This window comes from Oncorhynchus mykiss, chromosome 18, assembly GCF_057628025.1.
Source record: "Oncorhynchus mykiss isolate SJ-2025 chromosome 18, ASM5762802v1, whole genome shotgun sequence".
Classification (NCBI taxonomy): domain Eukaryota; kingdom Metazoa; phylum Chordata; class Actinopteri; order Salmoniformes; family Salmonidae; genus Oncorhynchus; species Oncorhynchus mykiss.
In genome coordinates, this window is record NC_143039.1 from 649,610 (window position 1) to 670,025 (window position 20,416).

Sequence of the window (20,416 nt, forward strand, 5' to 3'; positions counted from 1 at the left end):
AACGACAACAGGCTAGGTCAACGACAACAGGCTAGGTCAACGACAACAGGCTAGGTCAACGACAACAGGCTAGGTCAACGACAACAGGCTAGTAGGTCAACGACAACAGGCTAGGTCAAACGACAACAGGCTAGGTCAACGACAACAGACTAGGTCAAACGACAACAGGCTAGGTCAACGACAACAGGCTAGGTCAACGACAACAGACTAGGTCAAACGACAACAGACTAGGTCAACGACAACAGACTAGGTCAACGACAACAGACTAGGTCAACGACAACAGACTAGGTCAACGACAACAGACTAGGTCAACGACAACAGCCTAGGTCAACGACAACAGACTAGGTCAACGACAACAGACTAGGTCAACGACAACAGACTAGGTCAACGACAACAGCCTAGGTCAACGACAACAGACTAGGTCAACGACAACAGACTAGGTCAAACGACAACAGGCTAGGGCAACGACAACAGACTAGGTCAACGACAACAGACTAGGTCAAACGACAACAGACTAGGTCAACGACAACAGACTAGGTCAACGACAACAGATTAGGTCAAACGACAACAGGCTAGGTCAACGACAACAGCCTAGGTCAACGACAACAGGCCAGTAGGTCAACGACAACAGGCTAGGTCAACGACAACAGGCTAGGCTCGGTCAACGACAACAGGCTAGTAGGTCAACGACAACAGGCTAGTAGGTCAAACGACAACAGACTAGGTCAAACGACAACAGGCTAGGTCAAACGACAACAGACTAGGTCAACGACAACAGGCTAGGGCAACAGGCTAGGGCAACAGCCTAGGTCAACGACAACAGCCTAGGTCAACGACAACAGCCTAGGTCAACGACAACAGCCTAGGTCAACGACAACAGACTAGGGCAACAGGCTAGGGCAACAGCCTAGGTCAACGACAACAGCCTAGGTCAACGACAACAGCCTAGGTCAACGACAACAGCCTAGGTCAACGACAACAGCCTAGGTCAACGACAACAGCCTAGGTCAACGACAACAGGCTAGGTCAACGACAACAGCCTAGGTCAACGACAACAGGCTAGGGCAACAGGCTAGGGCAACAGCCTAGGTCAACGACAACAGCCTAGGTCAACGACAACAGCCTAGGTCAACGACAACAGGCTAGGTCAACGACAACAGGCTAGGTCAACGACAACAGGCTAGGTCAAACGACAACAGCCTAGGTCAACAACAACAGGCTAGGTCAACGACAACAGCCTAGGTCAACGACAACAGGCTAGGGCAACAGGCTAGGGCAACAGCCTAGGTCAACGACAACAGCCTAGGTCAACGACAACAGCCTAGGTCAACGACAACAGGCTAGGTCAACGACAACAGGCTAGGTCAACGACAACCGACAACAGGCTAGGTCAGCGACAACAGGCTAGGTCAACGACAACAGGCTAGGTCAAACGACAACAGGCTAGGTCAACGACAACCGACAACAGGCTAGGTCAGCGACAACAGGCTAGGTCAACGACAACAAGCTAGGCTAGGTCAACGACAACAGGCTAGGTCAACGACAACAGGCTAGGTCAACGACAACAGACTAGGTCAACGACAACAGGCTAGGTCAACGACAACAGGCTAGGTCAACGACAACAGACTAGGTCAAACGACAACAGACTAGGTCAACGACAACAGACTAGGTCAACGACAACAGACTAGGTCAACGACAACAGGCTAGGTCAACGACAACAGACTAGGTCAACGACAACAGGCTAGTAGGTCAACGACAACAGGCTAGTAGGTCAACGACAACAGGCTAGGTCAACGACAACAGGCTAGGTCAACGACAACAGACTAGGTCAACGACAACAGACTAGGTCAAACGACAACAGGCTAGGTCAACGACAACAGGCTAGGTCAAACGACAACAGGCTAGGTCAACGACAACAGGCTAGGTCAAACGACAACAGGCTAGGTCAAACGACAACAGGCTAGGTCAAACGACAACAGGCTAGGTCAAACGACAACAGGCTAGGTCAAACGACAACAGACTAGGTCAAACGACAACAGGCTAGGTCAAACGACAACAGGCTAGGTCAAACGACAACAGGCTAGGTCAACGACAACAGGCTAGGTCAACGACAACAGGCTAGGTCAACGACAACAGGCTAGGTCAACGACAACAGGCTAGTAGGTCAACGACAACAGGCTAGGTCAACGACAACAGGCTAGGTCAACGACAACAGGCTAGGTCAACGACAACAGGCTAGGTCAACGACAACAGGCTAGGTCAACGACAACAGGCTAGGTCAACGACAACAGGCTAGGTCAACGACAACAGGCTAGGTCAACGACAACAGGCTAGGTCAAACGACAACAGACTAGGTCAACGACAACAGGCTAGGTCAACAGCAACAGGCTAGGTCAAAGACCAGCAGGAAAAACTCTGGATCTGAGGCCACTAATAACCAACGGCCATTTGGTCAAAATGGCTGAATGAATGAAAGGTGCTTCCTAAATCCAAGTGCACCACTTTTGACCGGGGTCCATAGAGCTCTGGTAGAAAATAAGTGCACTTTTAAGGGAATAGGCTGCCATATTTGGGATGTGGACTTACCATGAGTGGCTGTGGTTGATGGTGTTGCTGTCCCTGCTGTCCCATTCCCTGCTGTCCCATTCCCTGCTGTCCCATCTCGTCCTCACAGTGCCAGAGGACTCTAATGAAGCGGTTGTTGAGAACAGCCTCAGGACTCTGCAGGGCACGCTTAGCCTCCTCGTGACTGTCGAACTGGATCAGGGCCCCCTCCGGGTCATTACCATAGGTTACCTGGGGGGGGACGACAATGGATGGACGGACAGAGAGAGAGAGACACAGAGAGAGAGACACAGAGAGAGAGAGAGAGAGACACAGAGACACAGAGACACAGAGAGACAGAGAGACAGAGAGACAGAGAGACAGAGAGACAGAGAGACAGAGAGACAGAGAGACAGAGAGACAGAGAGACAGAGAGACAGAGAGACAGAGAGACAGAGAGACAGAGAGACAGAGAGACAGAGAGACAGAGAGACAGAGAGACAGAGAGACAGAGAGACAGAGAGAGAGAGAGAGAGAAACGGGAGGGAGGGTGAGCAGGGGAAGAGAGGAAGGAGCAAGGGAGTGAGGAAGATAGGGTTATATGTTAACCCTCTCTCACTAAGAAGAAGTGCACTAAATAGGGAGTAGTGTGCCAATAACGCCAACAACAACAAAACACAGCTTAAAGCAGAAAGGTATCGTTAGCCAATCAGTCGAACCTGCAGGTTGACGATAGTCCCGAACTTGCTGAAGTGTTGGTTAAGCTTGGAGATGTTGTTGAGTCCCTGGGGGATCTGAAGGACCGACAGCTTGGTGTTTGACCCAAACGGAGCCTTCTGGTTCTGGTTCTGAGGGTTCTTGGTGTGGAACCCACCCTGGAGGTTCTGCTGGTTGAAGTTAGGTCTGACAGAACACATGGAGATTACAGGAACAGCTACAGGAACAGCTACCGTACTGCTTGTTGTTTACCAGAAACAGCTACCGTACTGCTTGTTGTTTACCAGAAACAGCTACCGTACTGCTTGTTGTTTACAAGAAACAGCTACCGTACTGCTTGTTGTTTACCAGAAACAGCTACCATACTGCTTGTTGTTTACCAGAAACAGCTACCGTACTGCTTGTTGTTTACAAGAAACAGCTACCATACTGCTTGTTGTTTACCAGGAACAGCTACCGTACTGCTTGTTGTTGACCAGAAACAGCTACCGTACTGCTTGTTGTTTACCAGAAACAGCTACCGTACTGCTTGTTGTTTACAAGAAACAGCTACCGTACTGCTTGTTGTTTACAAGAAACAGCTACCGTACTGCTTGTTGTTTACAAGAAACAGCTACCATACTGCTTGTTGTTTACCAGAAACAGCTACCGTACTGCTTCTGTCTGAACCCCCAGGTATATTACCTGTTGTGGTCTATGATGGTTTAATGTTCTGTCTGAACCCCCAGGTATATTACCTGTTGTGGTCTATGATGGTTCTCTAATGTTCTGTCTGAACCCCCAGGTATATTACCTGTTGTGGTCTATGATGGTTCTCTAATGTTCTGTCTGAACCCCCAGGTATATTACCTGTTGTGGTCTATGATGGTTTAATGTTCTGTCTGAACCCCCAGGTATATTACCTGTTGTGGTCTATGATGGTTTAATGTTCTGTCTGAACCCCCAGGTATATTACCTGTTGTGGTCTATGATGGTTCTCTAATGTTCTGTCTGAACCCCCAGGTATATTACCTGTTGTGGTCTATGATGGTTTAATGTTCTGTCTGAACCCCCAGGTATATTACCTGTTGTGGTCTATGATAGTTTAATGTTCTGTCTGAACCCCCAGGTATATTACCTGTTGTGGTCTATGATGGTTCTCTAATGTTCTGTCTGAACCCCCAGGTATATTACCTGTTGTGGTCTATGAAGGTTGAATGTTCTGTCTGAACCCCCAGGTATATTACCTGTTGTGGTCTATGATGGTTCTCTAATGTTCTGTCTGACCCCCCAGGTATATTACCTGTTGTGGTCTATGATGGTTCTCTAATGTTCTGTCTGAACCCCCAGGTATATTACCTGTTGTGGTCTATGATGGTTCTCTAATGTTCTGTCTGAACCCCCAGGTATATTACCTGTTGTGGTCTATGAATGTTGAATGTTCTGTCTGAACCCCCAGGTATATTACCTATTGTGGTCTATGATGGTTCTATAATGTTCTGTCTGAACCCCCAGGTATATTACCTGTTGTGGTCTATGATGGTTCTCTAATGTTCTGTCTGAACCCCCAGGTATATTACCTGTTGTGGTCTATGATGGTTCTCTAATGTTCTGTCTGAACCCCCAGGTATATTACCTATTGTGGTCTATGATGGTTCTCTAATGTTCTGTCTGACCCCCCAGGTATATTACCTGTTGTGGTCTATGATGGTTCTCTAATGTTCTGTCTGAACCCCCAGGTATATTACCTGTTGTGGTCTATGATGGTTTAATGTTCTGTCTGAACCCCCAGGTATATTACCTGTTGTGGTCTATGATGGTTCTCTAATGTTCTGTCTGAACCCCCAGGTATATTACCTGTTGTGGTCTATGATGGTTCTCTAATGTTCTGTCTGAACCCCCAGGTATATTACCTGTTGTGGTCTATGATGGTTTAATGTTCTGTCTGAACCCCCAGGTATATTACCTGTTGTGGTCTATGATGGTTTAATGTTCTGTCTGAACCCCCAGGTATATTACCTGTTGTGGTCTATGATGGTTCTCTAATGTTCTGTCTGAACCCCCAGGTATATTACCTGTTGTGGTCTATGATGGTTTAATGTTCTGTCTGAACCCCCAGGTATATTACCTGTTGTGGTCTATGATAGTTTAATGTTCTGTCTGAACCCCCAGGTATATTACCTGTTGTGGTCTATGATGGTTCTCTAATGTTCTGTCTGAACCCCCAGGTATATTACCTGTTGTGGTCTATGAAGGTTGAATGTTCTGTCTGAACCCCCAGGTATATTACCTGTTGTGGTCTATGATGGTTCTCTAATGTTCTGTCTGACCCCCCAGGTATATTACCTGTTGTGGTCTATGATGGTTCTCTAATGTTCTGTCTGAACCCCCAGGTATATTACCTGTTGTGGTCTATGATGGTTCTCTAATGTTCTGTCTGAACCCCCAGGTATATTACCTGTTGTGGTCTATGAATGTTGAATGTTCTGTCTGAACCCCCAGGTATATTACCTATTGTGGTCTATGATGGTTCTCTAATGTTCTGTCTGAACCCCCAGGTATATTACCTGTTGTGGTCTATGATGGTTCTCTAATGTTCTGTCTGAACCCCCAGGTATATTACCTGTTGTGGTCTATGATGGTTCTCTAATGTTCTGTCTGAACCCCCAGGTATATTACCTATTGTGGTCTATGATGGTTCTCTAATGTTCTGTCTGACCCCCCAGGTATATTACCTGTTGTGGTCTATGATGGTTCTCTAATGTTCTGTCTGAACCCCCAGGTATATTACCTGTTGTGGTCTATGATGGTTTAATGTTCTGTCTGAACCCCCAGGTATATTACCTGTTGTGGTCTATGATGGTTCTCTAATGTTCTGTCTGAACCCCCAGGTATATTACCTGTTGTGGTCTATGATGGTTCTCTAATGTTCTGTCTGAACCCCCAGGTATATTACCTGTTGTGGTCTATGATGGTTCTCTAATGTTCTGTCTGAACCCCCAGGTATATTACCTGTTGTGGTCTATGATGGGTTAATGTTCTGTCTGAACCCCCAGGTATATTACCTGTTGTGGTCTATGATGGTTTAATGTTCTGTCTGAACCCCCAGGTATATTACCTGTTGTGGTCTATGATGGTTTAATGTTCTGTCTGAACCCCCAGGTATATTACCTGTTGTGGTCTATGATGGTTTAATGTTCTGTCTGAACCCCCAGGTATATTACCTGTTGTGGTCTATGATGGTTCTCTAATGTTCTGTCTGAACCCCCAGGTATATTACCTGTTGTGGTCTATGATGGTTCTCTAATGTTCTGTCTGAACCCCCAGGTATATTACCTGTTGTGGTCTATGATGGTTTAATGTTCTGTCTGAACCCCCAGGTATATTACCTGTTGTGGTCTATGATGGTTATCTAATGTTCTGTCTGAACCCCCAGGTATATTACCTGTTGTGGTCTATGATGGTTTAATGTTCTGTCTGAACCCCCAGGTATATTACCTGTTGTGGTCTATGATGGTTTAATGTTCTGTCTGAACCCCCAGGTATATTACCTGTTGTGGTCTATGATGGTTCTCTAATGTTCTGTCTGAACCCCCAGGTATATTACCTGTTGTGGTCTATGATGGTTTAATGTTCTGTCTGAACCCCCAGGTATATTACCTGTTGTGGTCTATGATAGTTTAATGTTCTGTCTGAACCCCCAGGTATATTACCTGTTGTGGTCTATGATGGTTCTCTAATGTTCTGTCTGAACCCCCAGGTATATTACCTGTTGTGGTCTATGAAGGTTGAATGTTCTGTCTGAACCCCCAGGTATATTACCTGTTGTGGTCTATGATGGTTCTCTAATGTTCTGTCTGACCCCCCAGGTATATTACCTGTTGTGGTCTATGATGGTTCTCTAATGTTCTGTCTGAACCCCCAGGTATATTACCTGTTGTGGTCTATGATGGTTCTCTAATGTTCTGTCTGAACCCCCAGGTATATTACCTGTTGTGGTCTATGAATGTTGAATGTTCTGTCTGAACCCCCAGGTATATTACCTGTTGTGGTCTATGATGGTTCTCTAATGTTCTGTCTGAACCCCCAGGTATATTACCTGTTGTGGTCTATGATGGTTCTCTAATGTTCTGTCTGAACCCCCAGGTATATTACCTATTGTGGTCTATGATGGTTCTCTAATGTTCTGTCTGACCCCCCAGGTATATTACCTGTTGTGGTCTATGATGGTTCTCTAATGTTCTGTCTGAACCCCCAGGTATATTACCTGTTGTGGTCTATGATGGTTTAATGTTCTGTCTGAACCCCCAGGTATATTACCTGTTGTGGTCTATGATGGTTCTCTAATGTTCTGTCTGAACCCCCAGGTATATTACCTGTTGTGGTCTATGATGGTTCTCTAATGTTCTGTCTGAACCCCCAGGTATATTACCTGTTGTGGTCTATGATGGTTCTCTAATGTTCTGTCTGAACCCCCAGGTATATTACCTGTTGTGGTCTATGATGGTTTAATGTTCTGTCTGAACCCCCAGGTATATTACCTGTTGTGGTCTATGATGGTTTAATGTTCTGTCTGAACCCCCAGGTATATTACCTGTTGTGGTCTATGATGGTTTAATGTTCTGTCTGAACCCCCAGGTATATTACCTGTTGTGGTCTATGATGGTTTAATGTTCTGTCTGAACCCCCAGGTATATTACCTGTTGTGGTCTATGATGGTTCTCTAATGTTCTGTCTGAACCCCCAGGTATATTACCTGTTGTGGTCTATGATGGTTCTCTAATGTTCTGTCTGAACCCCCAGGTATATTACCTGTTGTGGTCTATGATGGTTCTCTAATGTTCTGTCTGAACCCCCAGGTATATTACCTGTTGTGGTCTATGATGGTTTAATGTTCTGTCTGAACCCCCAGGTATATTACCTGTTGTGGTCTATGATGGTTATCTAATGTTCTGTCTGAACCCCCAGGTATATTACCTGTTGTGGTCTATGATGGTTTAATGTTCTGTCTGAACCCCCAGGTATATTACCTGTTGTGGTCTATGATGGTTTAATGTTCTGTCTGAACCCCCAGGTATATTACCTGTTGTGGTCTGTGTCTCATGCCAAATCAACTGTCTCACAGTCTCAAGGTGTGTGTTCTTGCTTGTCGGACCAACGTGTGTGCGTGTGTGTGTGTGTGTGTGTGTGTGTGTGTGTTCTTGCTTGTCGGACCAACGTGTGTGTGTGTGTGTGTGTGTGTGTGTTCTTACTTGTCGGACCAGGGTTTCTTGGGGAGCATTGCTCCGTGGTGTGAGACAGCAGATCTCTTCCTGGAGGCCGAGTCCAGAACAATCCTCATTCTGTTGGGCATCTGATCTGGGAATTCATTAAACAACTATGTGACTGGACTGACGAGATCAGACGAGACCTTGACCAGTCAGGATAGAGAATCGCTCTCTCTCCCCCTCCTATATAACACCACATTATAGTCCCACCTTCCCTCTGAATCCACATCGAGACTGGTTGTGTTTAGGTACCTCTGTCTCTCTCTCTGTCTCTCTCTCTCCCTCCCTCTCTCCTTCTCCCTCCCTCCCTCTCTCCCTCTCCCTCTCTCTCCCTCCCTCTCCCTCCCTCCCTCCCTCCCTCTCTCCCTCTCCCTCTCCCTCTCCCATAACAACACATTACAGTCCCTCCCTCCCTCCCTCCCTCCCTCTACTATAACACCACATTACAGTCTCACCTTCCCTCTGAATCCACATCTAGACAGGTTGTGTTTAGGTACCTCTGTCTCTGTGAGGCAGGTCCTCCCCCATAGTCAGTCCTATGAGGTTGGGTCTCTGGGCGTTGACTCTGTGGCGATACACTGGTCTGGAGGTGTTGGTGAGGCTGGGATCCTCAGGGTTATACATGTCAGGGTCATACTGGCCTGGGAGAGAGAGACCACAACAAAGACTTAATGAAGACAATAACAACAACAGAGACCACAACACAGACTTAACGAAGACAATAACAACAACAACAACAGAGACCACAACACAGACTAAAGAGACCACAACACAGACTTAATGAAGACAATAACAACAACAACAACAAGAGACCACAACACAGACTTAATGAAGACAATAACAACAACAGAGACCACAACACAGACTAAAGAGACCACAACACAGACTTAATGAAGACAATAACAACAACAACAGAGACCACAACACAGACTAAAGAGACCACAACACAGACTAAATGAAGACAATAACAACAGAGACAAAACATGTCTCCTTCCCCTCTGAAAGACACACAGGTTGGAGCAGTAGACAACTGAAGGTCACATTGTACAGTTGTTAAGAGGACTAATTGCTTTGCTCAAGGGCACAACGGCAGGAGATTGCACCTAGGATTTGACACTTAAGACAACCCTCTTGGTTGTCAACACACACACACACACAGCTCACACACACACACACAGCTCACACACACACACACAGCTCACACACACACACACACACAGCTCACACACACACACACACACACACACACACACACACACACACACACACAGCTCACACACACACAGCTCACACACACACACAGCTCACACACACACACAGCTCACACACACACACACACACAGCTCACACACACAGCTCACACACACAGCTCACACACAGCTCACACACAGCTCACACACACACAGCTCACACACACACACACACAGCTCACACACACACAGCTCACACACACACACACACACACAGCTCACACACACACACACACACAGCTCCGCCTCATCCCTACCTGGTGGGAAGAGAGGAGCCGGGGGCTGGGGGATGGAGGGTCGTGTCCCTGTGGTTACAATAGTGGGAACAGAGTTGGCGATGGAGCTAGGAGGGGCATCCATCCCTGATGCCTGGTGAGGGGGACCTGGGGGGGCGGGGCACAGATTTAAATAAAACACTAGAATGATTCCTGACCAAGATGGCCGCCACTAACACAACATTCTAGAACGATGCAAGTCTGGAGTTAGGAGGGGCATCCATCCCTGATGCCTGGTGAGGGGGACCTGGGGGGGCGGGGCACAGATTTAAATAAAACACTAGAATGGTCCCTGACCAAGATGGCCGCCATTAACACAACATTCTAGAACGATGCAAGTCTGACATCAACACACTCTACGTGAATTATAGTCTCTGTGGAGATCTTTATAAAGGTAAGGCGAACACCCGATTGGCTATGGTCGAAAGAAGCTCACCCAATAGGGAAGAGGGTTCCATTTGGAATGACAACACATGCGTCTCGAGCCACGGACTCGTTATGACAGACGGATTCACTGAATTCCTACCTGGCGGCAGGCTGGGCGGCAGGCCGGGCGGCAGGCTGCCTGTCAGGGGCACAGGGGGGCGGAGGTTGACGGGAGGTGGGGTCATGAGAGGGGGAGGTCCTGGCGGGGGCGGTAGGCCGGGAGGGGGCTGGGCGACCCCCGGGATAGGGGGAGGGGCTTGGAACATGTTAGGTAGATTAACGTCCTCCACCACCACTGGATCGATACCGTGGTCGAACGGGCAAATGTCCCCGCGCATACAGAAGCCTTTCTCTGGAAGACAACACAATACGGTATAGTAACACAGCTAGAGGACAGTTAGATACAGAAGGAAGACAACACAATACGGTATAGTAACACAGCTAGAGGACAGTTAGATACAGAAGCCTTTCTCTGGAAGACAACACAATACAGTATAGTAACACAGCTAGAGGACAGTTAGATACAGAAGGCTTTCTCAGGAAGACAACACAATACGGTATAGTAACACAGCTAGAGGACAGTTAGATACAGAAGCCTTTCTCAGGAAGACAACACAATACGGTATAGTAACACAGCTAGAGGACAGTTAGATACAGAAGCCTTTCTCTGGAAGACAACACAATACGGTATAGTAAGTAACACAGCTAGAGGACAGTTAAGATACAGAAGCCTTTCTCTGGAAGACAACACAATACGGTATAGTAAGTAACACAGCTAGAGGACAGTTAAGATACAGAAGCCTTTCTCTGGAAGACAACACAATACGGTATAGTAACACAGCTAGAGGACAGTTAGATACAGAAGGAAGACAACCCAATACAGTATAGTAACACAGCTAGAGGACAGTTAGATACAGAAGCCTTTCTCTGGAAGACAACACAATACGGTATAGTAACACAGCTAGAGGACAGTTAGATACAGAAGCCTTTCTCTGGAAGACAACACAATACGGTATAGTAACACAGCTAGAGGACAGTTAGATACAGAAGCCTTTCTCTGGAAGACAACACAATACGGTATAGTAACACAGCTAGAGGACAGTTAGATACAGAAGCCTTTCTCTGGAAGACAACACAATACGGTATAGTAACACAGCTAGAGGACAGTTAGATACAGAAGCCTTTCTCTGGAAGACAACACAATACGGTATAGTAACACAGCTAGAGGACAGTTAGATACAGAAGCCTTTCTCTGGAAGACAACACAATACAATATAGTAACACAGCTAGAGGACAGTTAGATACAGAAGCCTTTCTCTGGAAGACAACACAATACAGTATAGTAACACAGCTAGAGGACAGTTAGATACAGAAGGCTTTCTCAGGAAGACAACACAATACGGTATAGTAACACAGCTAGAGGACAGTTAGATACAGAAGCCTTTCTCTGGAAGACAACACAATACGGTATAGTAAGTAACACAGCTAGAGGACAGTTAAGATACAGAAGCCTTTCTCTGGAAGACAACACAATACGGTATAGTAACACAGCTAGAGGACAGTTAGATACAGAAGGAAGACAACACAATACGGTATAGTAACACAGCTAGAGGACAGTTAGATACAGAAGGAAGACAACCCAATACAGTATAGTAACACAGCTAGAGGACAGTTAGATACAGAAGCCTTTCTCTGGAAGACAACACAATACGGTATAGTAACACAGCTAGAGGACAGTTAGATACAGAAGCCTTTCTCTGGAAGACAACACAATACGGTATAGTAACACAGCTAGAGGACAGTTAGATACAGAAGCCTTTCTCTGGAAGACAACACAATACGGTATAGTAACACAGCTAGAGGACAGTTAGATACAGAAGCCTTTCTCTGGAAGACAACACAATACGGTATAGTAACACAGCTAGAGGACAGTTAGATACAGAAGCCTTTCTCTGGAAGACAACACAATACGGTATAGTAACACAGCTAGAGGACAGTTAGATACAGAAGCCTTTCTCTGGAAGACAACACAATACGGTATAGTAACACAGCTAGAGGACAGTTAGATACAGAAGCCTTTCTCTGGAAGACAACACAATACGGTATAGTAACACAGCTAGAGGACAGTTAGATACAGAAGCCTTTCTCTGGAAGACAACACAATACGGTATAGTAACACAGCTAGAGGACAGTTAGATACAGAAGGCCTTTCTCTGGAAGACAACACAATACGGTATAGTAACACAGCTAGAGGACAGTTAGATACAGAAGGAAGACAACACAATACGGTATAGTAACACAGCTAGAGGACAGTTAGATACAGAAGCCTTTCTCTGGAAGACAACACAATACGGTATAGTAACACAGCTAGAGGACAGTTAGATACAGAAGCCTTTCTCTGGAAGACAACACAATACGGTATAGTAACACAGCTAGAGGACAGTTAGATACAGAAGCCTTTCTCTGGAAGACAACACAATACGGTATAGTAACACAGCTAGAGGACAGTTAGATACAGAAGGAAGACAACACAATACAGTGTAGTAACAGCTAGAGGACAGTTAGATACAGAAGGAAGACAACACAATACGGTATAGTAACACAGCTAGAGGACAGTTAGATACAGAAGGCCTTTCTCTGGAAGACAACACAATAGGGTATAGTAACACAGCTAGAGGACAGTTAGATACAGAAGGAAGACAACACAATACAGTCTAGTAACACAGCTAGAGGACAGTTAGATACAGAAGGAAGACAACACAATGCGGTTTAGTAACACAGCTAGAGGACAGTTAGATACAGAAGGCCTTTCTCAGGAAGACAACACAATAGGGTATAGTAACACAGCTAGAGGACAGTTAGATACAGAAGGAAGACAACACAATACGGTATAGTAACACAGCTAGAGGACAGTTAGATACAGAAGGCTTTCTCTGGAAGACAACACAATACGGTATAGTAACACAGCTAGAGGACAGTTAGATACAAAAGGCCTTTTCCAGGCCAGAAACAGACAGAAAAAAAACTAAATCACTCCAAACATTCTCCTTCTCGGTCATACTGATCCCGGGCCACTAAAAGACAGTCTCGGTGTAAAAACAAACAACTTCCTTCCTGCTTACCGTCGTAGTCACGGCAACGTTTCCTCTGTGGCGGAAGGGGCCGGTCCAGTGACTGATCCGGGTGGAAGTCCGACCAGCTGTCCGTCACCGAGGCGATGCTGTTGCTGTGGTTACCTTGAGGGGCGATCACCGTGATGGTGCTGCTGAGGGTCGGCACGGGGAACGTGGCGGTTGCCGTGGGGATCGGCAGTAGGCCTTCTCCAGCTCCAACCTCCGTCCCCCGGTCTCCTCGATCGGGCTCGTACTTTGACCTCCCAGCATCCCGCTCTGTGATCAGAAGGATAAGGGCAGGAAGAAGAAAACAGTCATGATATCTAGAGCTGAGCCGTTGGATGTGCTTGCTTTTGTTCCAACCCAACACTAGTCTAACAGCCAGACATACTGACTTTCAAAATGAATCAACCAATCATAAGTCTTCTGTCTAAACCAGGAGCATAAACCTGCACACAACCAGAGTTGTTCTGTCGGTCTCCCCTCTCACCTCTGCTCTTGGAGTGGCTCCTGCTGTGACTCCTGCTACCGCGGTCTCTGTCTCTCTCCCGGTCCCTGGCCCGGTCCTTGCTCCTGCTCCTACTGCGGCTGTAGCTACGGCCCCTCCTCCGGTTGTAACGGTCCCGGTACGAGTCCCGTCTCGGGGGGATGCGGTCGTAATCGTTCCGTTTCCTGGTACGGTCGTCCCTTTTACGGTCATCCCCTCGTCTGACAAACGACAGAGAAGGGGAGGAGGAAGAGAGAGAGGAGGAAGAGAGAGGGGAGAAAGAGGAGGAAGAGAGAGGGGAGAAAGAGGAAGAAGAGAGAGGAGGAAGAGAGGGGGAAGAGAGAGGGGGAAGAGAGAGAGAGGAGGGAGGAAGAGAGAGAGGAGAGAGAAAGGAGGGAAAGAGAGAGTGAGGAGGAAGAAAGAGAGAGGAGGAAGAAAGAGAGAGGAGGAAGAGAGAGAGGAGAAAGAGAGAGGAGGCAGAGAGAGGAGGGAGGGAGAGAGAGAGAGGAAGAGAGAGGAAAAGAGAGAGAGGAGGGGGAGAGAGAGAGGAGGGGGAGAGAGAGAGGAGGGGGAGAGAGAGAGGAGGGGGAGAGAGAGGAGGGGGAGAGAGAGAGGAGGGGGAGAGAGAGAGAAGGGGGAGAGAGAGAGGAGGGGGAGAGAGAGAGAGGAGGGGGAGAGAGAGAGAGGAGGGGGAGAGAGAGAGAGGAGGGGGAGAGGGAGGGAGAGAGAGAGGAGGGAGGGAGGGAGAGAGAGAGGAGGGAGGGAGAGAGAGAGGAGGGAGGGAGAGAGAGAGGAGGGAGGGAGAGAGAGAGAGAGAGGAGGGAGAGAGAGAGAGGAGGGAGAGAGAGAGAGAGAGGAGGGAGAGAGAGAGAGAGAGAAGGGAGAGAGAGAGAGAGAGAGAGAGAGAGAGAGGAGGGAGAGAGAGAGAGAGAGGAGGGAGAGAGAGAGAGAGAGGAGGGAGAGAGAGAGAGAGGAGGGAGAGAGAGAGAGAGAGAGAGAGAGAGAGGAGGGAGAGAGAGAGAGAGAGGAGGGAGAGAGAGAGAGAGAGAGAGAGAGAGAGAGGAGGGAGAGAGAGAGAGAGGAGGGAGAGAGAGAGAGAGGAGGGAGAGAGAGAGAGAGGAGGGAGAGAGAGAGGAGGGAGAGGAGGCAGAATAAAGTCACTAAGCAGACATCCCATTGAACAGAGACAGGAGCATTTATGGATCAATCTCAAATAGCACCCTATACACTATTGACCAGGTCCAGTAGAGTAATTTAATAGGGAACTATGTCCCTCACCTGTTGTCTCTGGGGGGCTGTAGTTCACACTGACCTGCTGTAGTTCACACTGACCTGCTGTCTCTACTGTAGTTCACACTGACCTGCTGTAGTTCACACTGACCCGCTGTAGTTCACACTGACCTGCTGTAGTTCACACTGACCTGCTGTAGTTCACACTGACCTGCTGTAGTTCACACTGACCCGCTGTAGTTCACACTGACCTGCTGTCTCTACTGTAGTTCACACTGACCTGCTGTAGTTCACACTGACCTGCTGTAGTTCACACTGACCTGCTGTAGTTCACACTGACCCGCTGTAGTTCACACTGACCCGCTGTAGTTCACACTGACCTGCTGTAGTTCACACTGACCTGCTGTCTCTACTGTAGTTCACACTGACCTGCTGTAGTTCACACTGACCCGCTGTAGTTCACACTGACCCGCTGTAGTTCACACTGACCTGCTGTAGTTCACACTGACCCGCTGTAGTTCACACTGACCTGCTGTAGTTCACACTGACCCGCTGTAGTTCACACTGACCCGCTGTAGTTCACACTGACCTGCTGTAGTTCACACTGACCTGCTGTAGTTCACACTGACCCGCTGTAGTTCACACTGACCTGCTGTAGTTCACACTGACCTGCTGTAGTTCACACTGACCTGCTGTAGTTCACACTGACCTGCTGTAGTTCACACTGACCCGCTGTAGTTCACACTGACCCGCTGTAGTTCACACTGACCTGCTGTAGTTCACACTGACCTGCTGTAGTTCACACTGACCTGCTGTCTCTACTGTAGTTCACACTGACCTGCTGTAGTTCACACTGACCTGCTGTAGTTCACACTGACCCGCTGTAGTTCACACTGACCTGCTGTAGTTCACACTGACCTGCTGTCTCTGGGGGGCTGTAGTTCACACTGACCCGCTGTAGTTCACACTGACCTGCTGTAGTTCACACTGACCTGCTGTAGTTCACACTGACCTGCTGTAGTTCACACTGACCTGCTGTAGTTCACACTGACCTGCTGTAGTTCACACTGACCTGCTGTAGTTCACACTGACCTGCTGTAGTTCACACTGACCCGCTGTAGTTCACACTGACCTGCTGTAGTTCACACTGACCTGCTGTCTCTGGGGGGCTGTAGTTCACACTGACCCGCTGTAGTTCACACTGACCTGCTGTAGTTCACACTGACCTGCTGTAGTTCACACTGACCTGCTGTAGTTCACACTGACCTGCTGTAGTTCACACTGACCTGCTGTAGTTCACACTGACCTGCTGTCTCTACTGTAGTTCACACTGACCTGCTGTAGTTCACACTGACCTGTTGTCTCTGGGGGGCTGTAGTTCACACTGACCCGCTGTAGTTCACACTGACCTGCTGTAGTTCACACTGACCTGCTGTAGTTCACACTGACCTGCTGTAGTTCACACTGACCTGCTGTAGTTCACACTGACCTGCTGTCTCTACTGTAGTTCACACTGACCTGCTGTAGTTCACACTGACCTGCTGTAGTTCACACTGACCTGCTGTAGTTCACACTGACCTGCTGTAGTTCACACTGACCTGCTGTAGTTCACACTGACCTGCTGTAGTTCACACTGACCTGCTGTCTCTACTGTAGTTCACACTGACCTGCTGTAGTTCACACTGACCTGCTGTAGTTCACACTGACCTGCTGTAGTTCACACTGACCCGCTGTAGTTCACACTGACCTGCTGTAGTTCACACTGACCTGCTGTCTCTACTGTAGTTCACACTGACCTGCTGTAGTTCACACTGACCTGCTGTAGTTCACACTGACCTGCTGTAGTTCACACTGACCCGCTGTAGTTCACACTGACCTGCTGTCTCTGGGGGGCTGTAGTTCACACTGACCTGCTGTAGTTCACACTGACCTGCTGTAGTTCACACTGACCTGCTGTAGTTCACACTGACCTGCTGTCTCTGGGGGGCTGTAGTTCACACTGACCTGCTGTAGTTCACACTGACCTGCTGTAGTTCACACTGACCTGCTGTAGTTCACACTGACCTGCTGTAGTTCACACTGACCCGCTGTAGTTCACACTGACCTGCTGTAGTTCACACTGACCTGCTGTAGTTCACACTGACCTGCTGTCTCTACTGTAGTTCACACTGACCTGCTGTCTCTACTGTAGCGGGAGCTGGACGGGGGGCTGTAGTTCACACTGACCTGCTGTCTCTACTGTAGCGGGAGCTGGACGGGGGGCTGTAGTTCACTGACCTGCTGTCTCTACTGTAGCGGGAGCTGGACGGGGGGCTGTAGTTCACACTGACCTGCTGTCTCTACTGTAGCGGGAGCTGGACGGGGGGCTGTAGTTCACACTGACCTGCTGTCTCTACTGTAGCGGGAGCTGGACGGGGGGCTGTAGTTCACACTGACCTGCTGTCTCTACTGTAGCGGGAGCTGGACGGGGGGCTGTAGTTCACACTGACCTGCTGTCTCTACTGTAGCGGGAGCTGGACGGGGGGCTGTAGTTCACACTGACCTGCTGTCTCTACTGTAGCGGGAGCTGGACGGGGGGCTGTAGTTCACACTGACCTGCTGTCCCTACTGTAGCGGGAGCTGGACGGGGGGCTGTAGTTCACACTGACCTGCTGTCCCTACTGTAGCGGGAGCTGGACGGGGGGCTGTAGTTCACACTGACCTGCTGTCCCTACTGTAGCGGGAGCTGGACGGGGGGCTGTAGTTCACACTGACCTGCTGTCCCTACTGTAGCGGGAGCTGGACGGGGGGCTGTAGTTCACACTGACCTGCTGTCTCTACTGTAGCGGGAGCTGGACGGGGGGCTGTAGTTCACTCTCCTGGAGAACTTCTTGTCCCGGTCCTCCTCGCGACTCGGCTGGAAAACACAAGTTTGAACTAAGATCCTGAAAGTAGCACTAGATGAACTGCATTGATCTCATCCTGTTTACAAATAACCCCACTTCCCGATTACAAAGAATACTATTGGACAATAGATCTCTACTGTCAGACTGTGGTGTGTAACCTTCCATGCCAATTATGCGGAGGCACTAAAACTCTACCACAGCGGTTTCCTGTAGCATCACTGTAAAAAGTAAACATTCCCTATAAGTGTTGGTGCCTTGTCAACATGACTCAACCAGTCACCTCGTCTTTCCTCTGGTCGTCTTTGTCCGTCCTGGTCAGGTGACCCTCCGCTTTGCCCGCGGAACCTGGCTGATGGTCCTGCTGAGGTAGGTAGCTTTTGGAGTTGACGGCTTCAAAGAGTCTATCGACAAAGGTCTGCGTCTCTGGGAGAAGACGGGAGTAGGGAACGAGGGGCGGTTGATGAGGGGAGGAGGACAAGGGCATGAATAGTGGGGCCGACACCGACACATTAGGTAACTAATGAGTATCAGTCACTGTGTATAGTTCCAAATGGAACACTATTACCAATTTAGTGCACTACTTTAGACCAGGGCCCTATAGAACCCTATATAGTGCACTACTTTAGACCAGAGCCCTATAGAACCCTATTCCCTACACAGTGCACTACTTTAGACCAGAGCCCTATAGAACCCTATTCCCTATATAGTGCACTACTTCAGACCAGAGCCCTATAGAACCATCTTCCCTATATAGTGCACTACTTTAGACCAGAGCCCTATAGAACCCTATTCCCTATATAGTACACTACTTTAGACCAGGGCCCTATATAACCCTATTCCCTATATAGTGCACTACTTTAGACCAGAGCCCTATAGAACCCTATTCCCTATATAGTACACTACTTTAGACCAGGGCCCTATAGAACCCTACTCCCTATATAGTACACTACTTTAGACTAAAGTAACGCACTATAAAAAGAGAATAGGATTCAGTCACAGTCAGTCAAAAAGTACCTCTGATTTTCTTCGACTTTCGAGGCAGATGACGACAAAACGTCACCACCACCACTTGTTGTCACAACTATAAACATGTGTTTTAATAAGTATCGTTACCTTTCTGTAGAAATACGTCCAACTGGTCGACACACAGGGCTTTGAGTTCCGTCTCGCTTTTGTCTTTCTTCACCAAGGCAACGACGTATTTAGCGAGGGCAGATGGATCCGCATCACAACTAGAACAGGGGAAAGTGTCAACACAAACACACCGTTAGCCATGCTAACTCTAGCTATACAACAACAACAAATTAGCTAGAATATATATCCTTACCATACCAAGAAGACCAATCGATTACAAGATAACAGACAATTTCTCAACTATAAAAACTGCTATTTTGTTTTGAAATAACTAGGCACGTGATATAAACATTAAACTAGCATCCAAATGATACTAGCCTTGTCTTCAGTCATGTTGTTGCATCTTGATGCTGGCAAGCTAATGTTGCTAAACGTTAGCCATCTAAGTTAGCTACTTACATTGGTTCGAGGGTTTTAAAAAGCCACGTTTTCAATGAATCTAGGTTTTCAATAATCATCTTTTCAGACACCGGTTAACTTCTCTTCCACTCGGTGGCCAGGGTTAATAATCACTCGGTAATGTTTCTTAATGACAAAATACTGTATGTCCAAAGGCAAGAAGTCATCAAGCTAACATTAGCTGTTAGTTACCGCCTTCTCTCTTATTCAACCTGCATGGCTATTCAACACTAAAAAAGACCAACGACTTGGTTGAAAAGACTAGATTGTCTTGAGTGTGTTTCTTGCTTTTTAAATTATTGCAAATAGAAAGAGGAGGGGGGAAGACAATTTGTTCACTGTAAACTATTCCCTCAACTAGTTTGAATGTTCAGGCAGTGCAGGCCTTCCCTCATTGCAAATAAATTGAGAATATTTACTTCCGGGGAACTCTCGCTGGCAGATATCGCGAGAATTGAAATGTCACGTTGTAACTTGGCGTATTTGGTATTTATTAGGATCCCCAAAGAGCCGCTGCAAAAGCATCAGCTACTCCTCCTGGGGTCCACACGAAACATGCCACAATATATAGTACAGAACATTATTAGTCAAGGACTGAAAATACATACATTTAAAATGTCACACACAGCCTCCATATCAGTACATACACACAATATCTAGGTCTTATACATAGTACAGTGCAAATTACAATACAAGATATACAAAATGGC

General features: G+C 47.6%; 1 protein-coding gene across 5 annotated transcripts in view; it reads right to left on the minus strand.

Annotated features, from left to right (window-relative positions):
* The window catches only part of LOC149975340 (RNA-binding protein 26-like), a 40,347-nt gene extending 20,188 nt beyond the window's left edge, over positions 1 to 20,159 (minus strand). For all 5 annotated transcript variants that reach the window (XM_090206859.1, XM_090206857.1, XM_090206860.1 and 2 more), the window contains exons 1-12: positions 19,707 to 20,159; positions 19,287 to 19,405; positions 18,454 to 18,596; positions 18,096 to 18,184; positions 14,062 to 14,279; positions 13,581 to 13,847; positions 10,559 to 10,810; positions 10,015 to 10,140; positions 9,005 to 9,148; positions 8,493 to 8,598; positions 3,264 to 3,447; positions 2,587 to 2,796 (exon numbers count right to left, since the gene is read on the minus strand). In XM_090206859.1, coding sequence (XP_090062985.1) covers positions 2,587 to 2,796; positions 3,264 to 3,447; positions 8,493 to 8,598; positions 9,005 to 9,148; positions 10,015 to 10,140; positions 10,559 to 10,810; positions 13,581 to 13,847; positions 14,062 to 14,279; positions 18,096 to 18,184; positions 18,454 to 18,596; positions 19,287 to 19,405; positions 19,707 to 19,765 — 1,917 coding nt within the window. In that variant the 5' untranslated portion in view covers positions 19,766 to 20,159. The remainder of the gene's footprint in view (positions 1 to 2,586; positions 2,797 to 3,263; positions 3,448 to 8,492; positions 8,599 to 9,004; positions 9,149 to 10,014; positions 10,141 to 10,558; positions 10,811 to 13,580; positions 13,848 to 14,061; positions 14,280 to 18,095; positions 18,185 to 18,453; positions 18,597 to 19,286; positions 19,406 to 19,706) is intronic.
* Between the last annotated feature and the right edge of the window lie 257 nt (positions 20,160 to 20,416).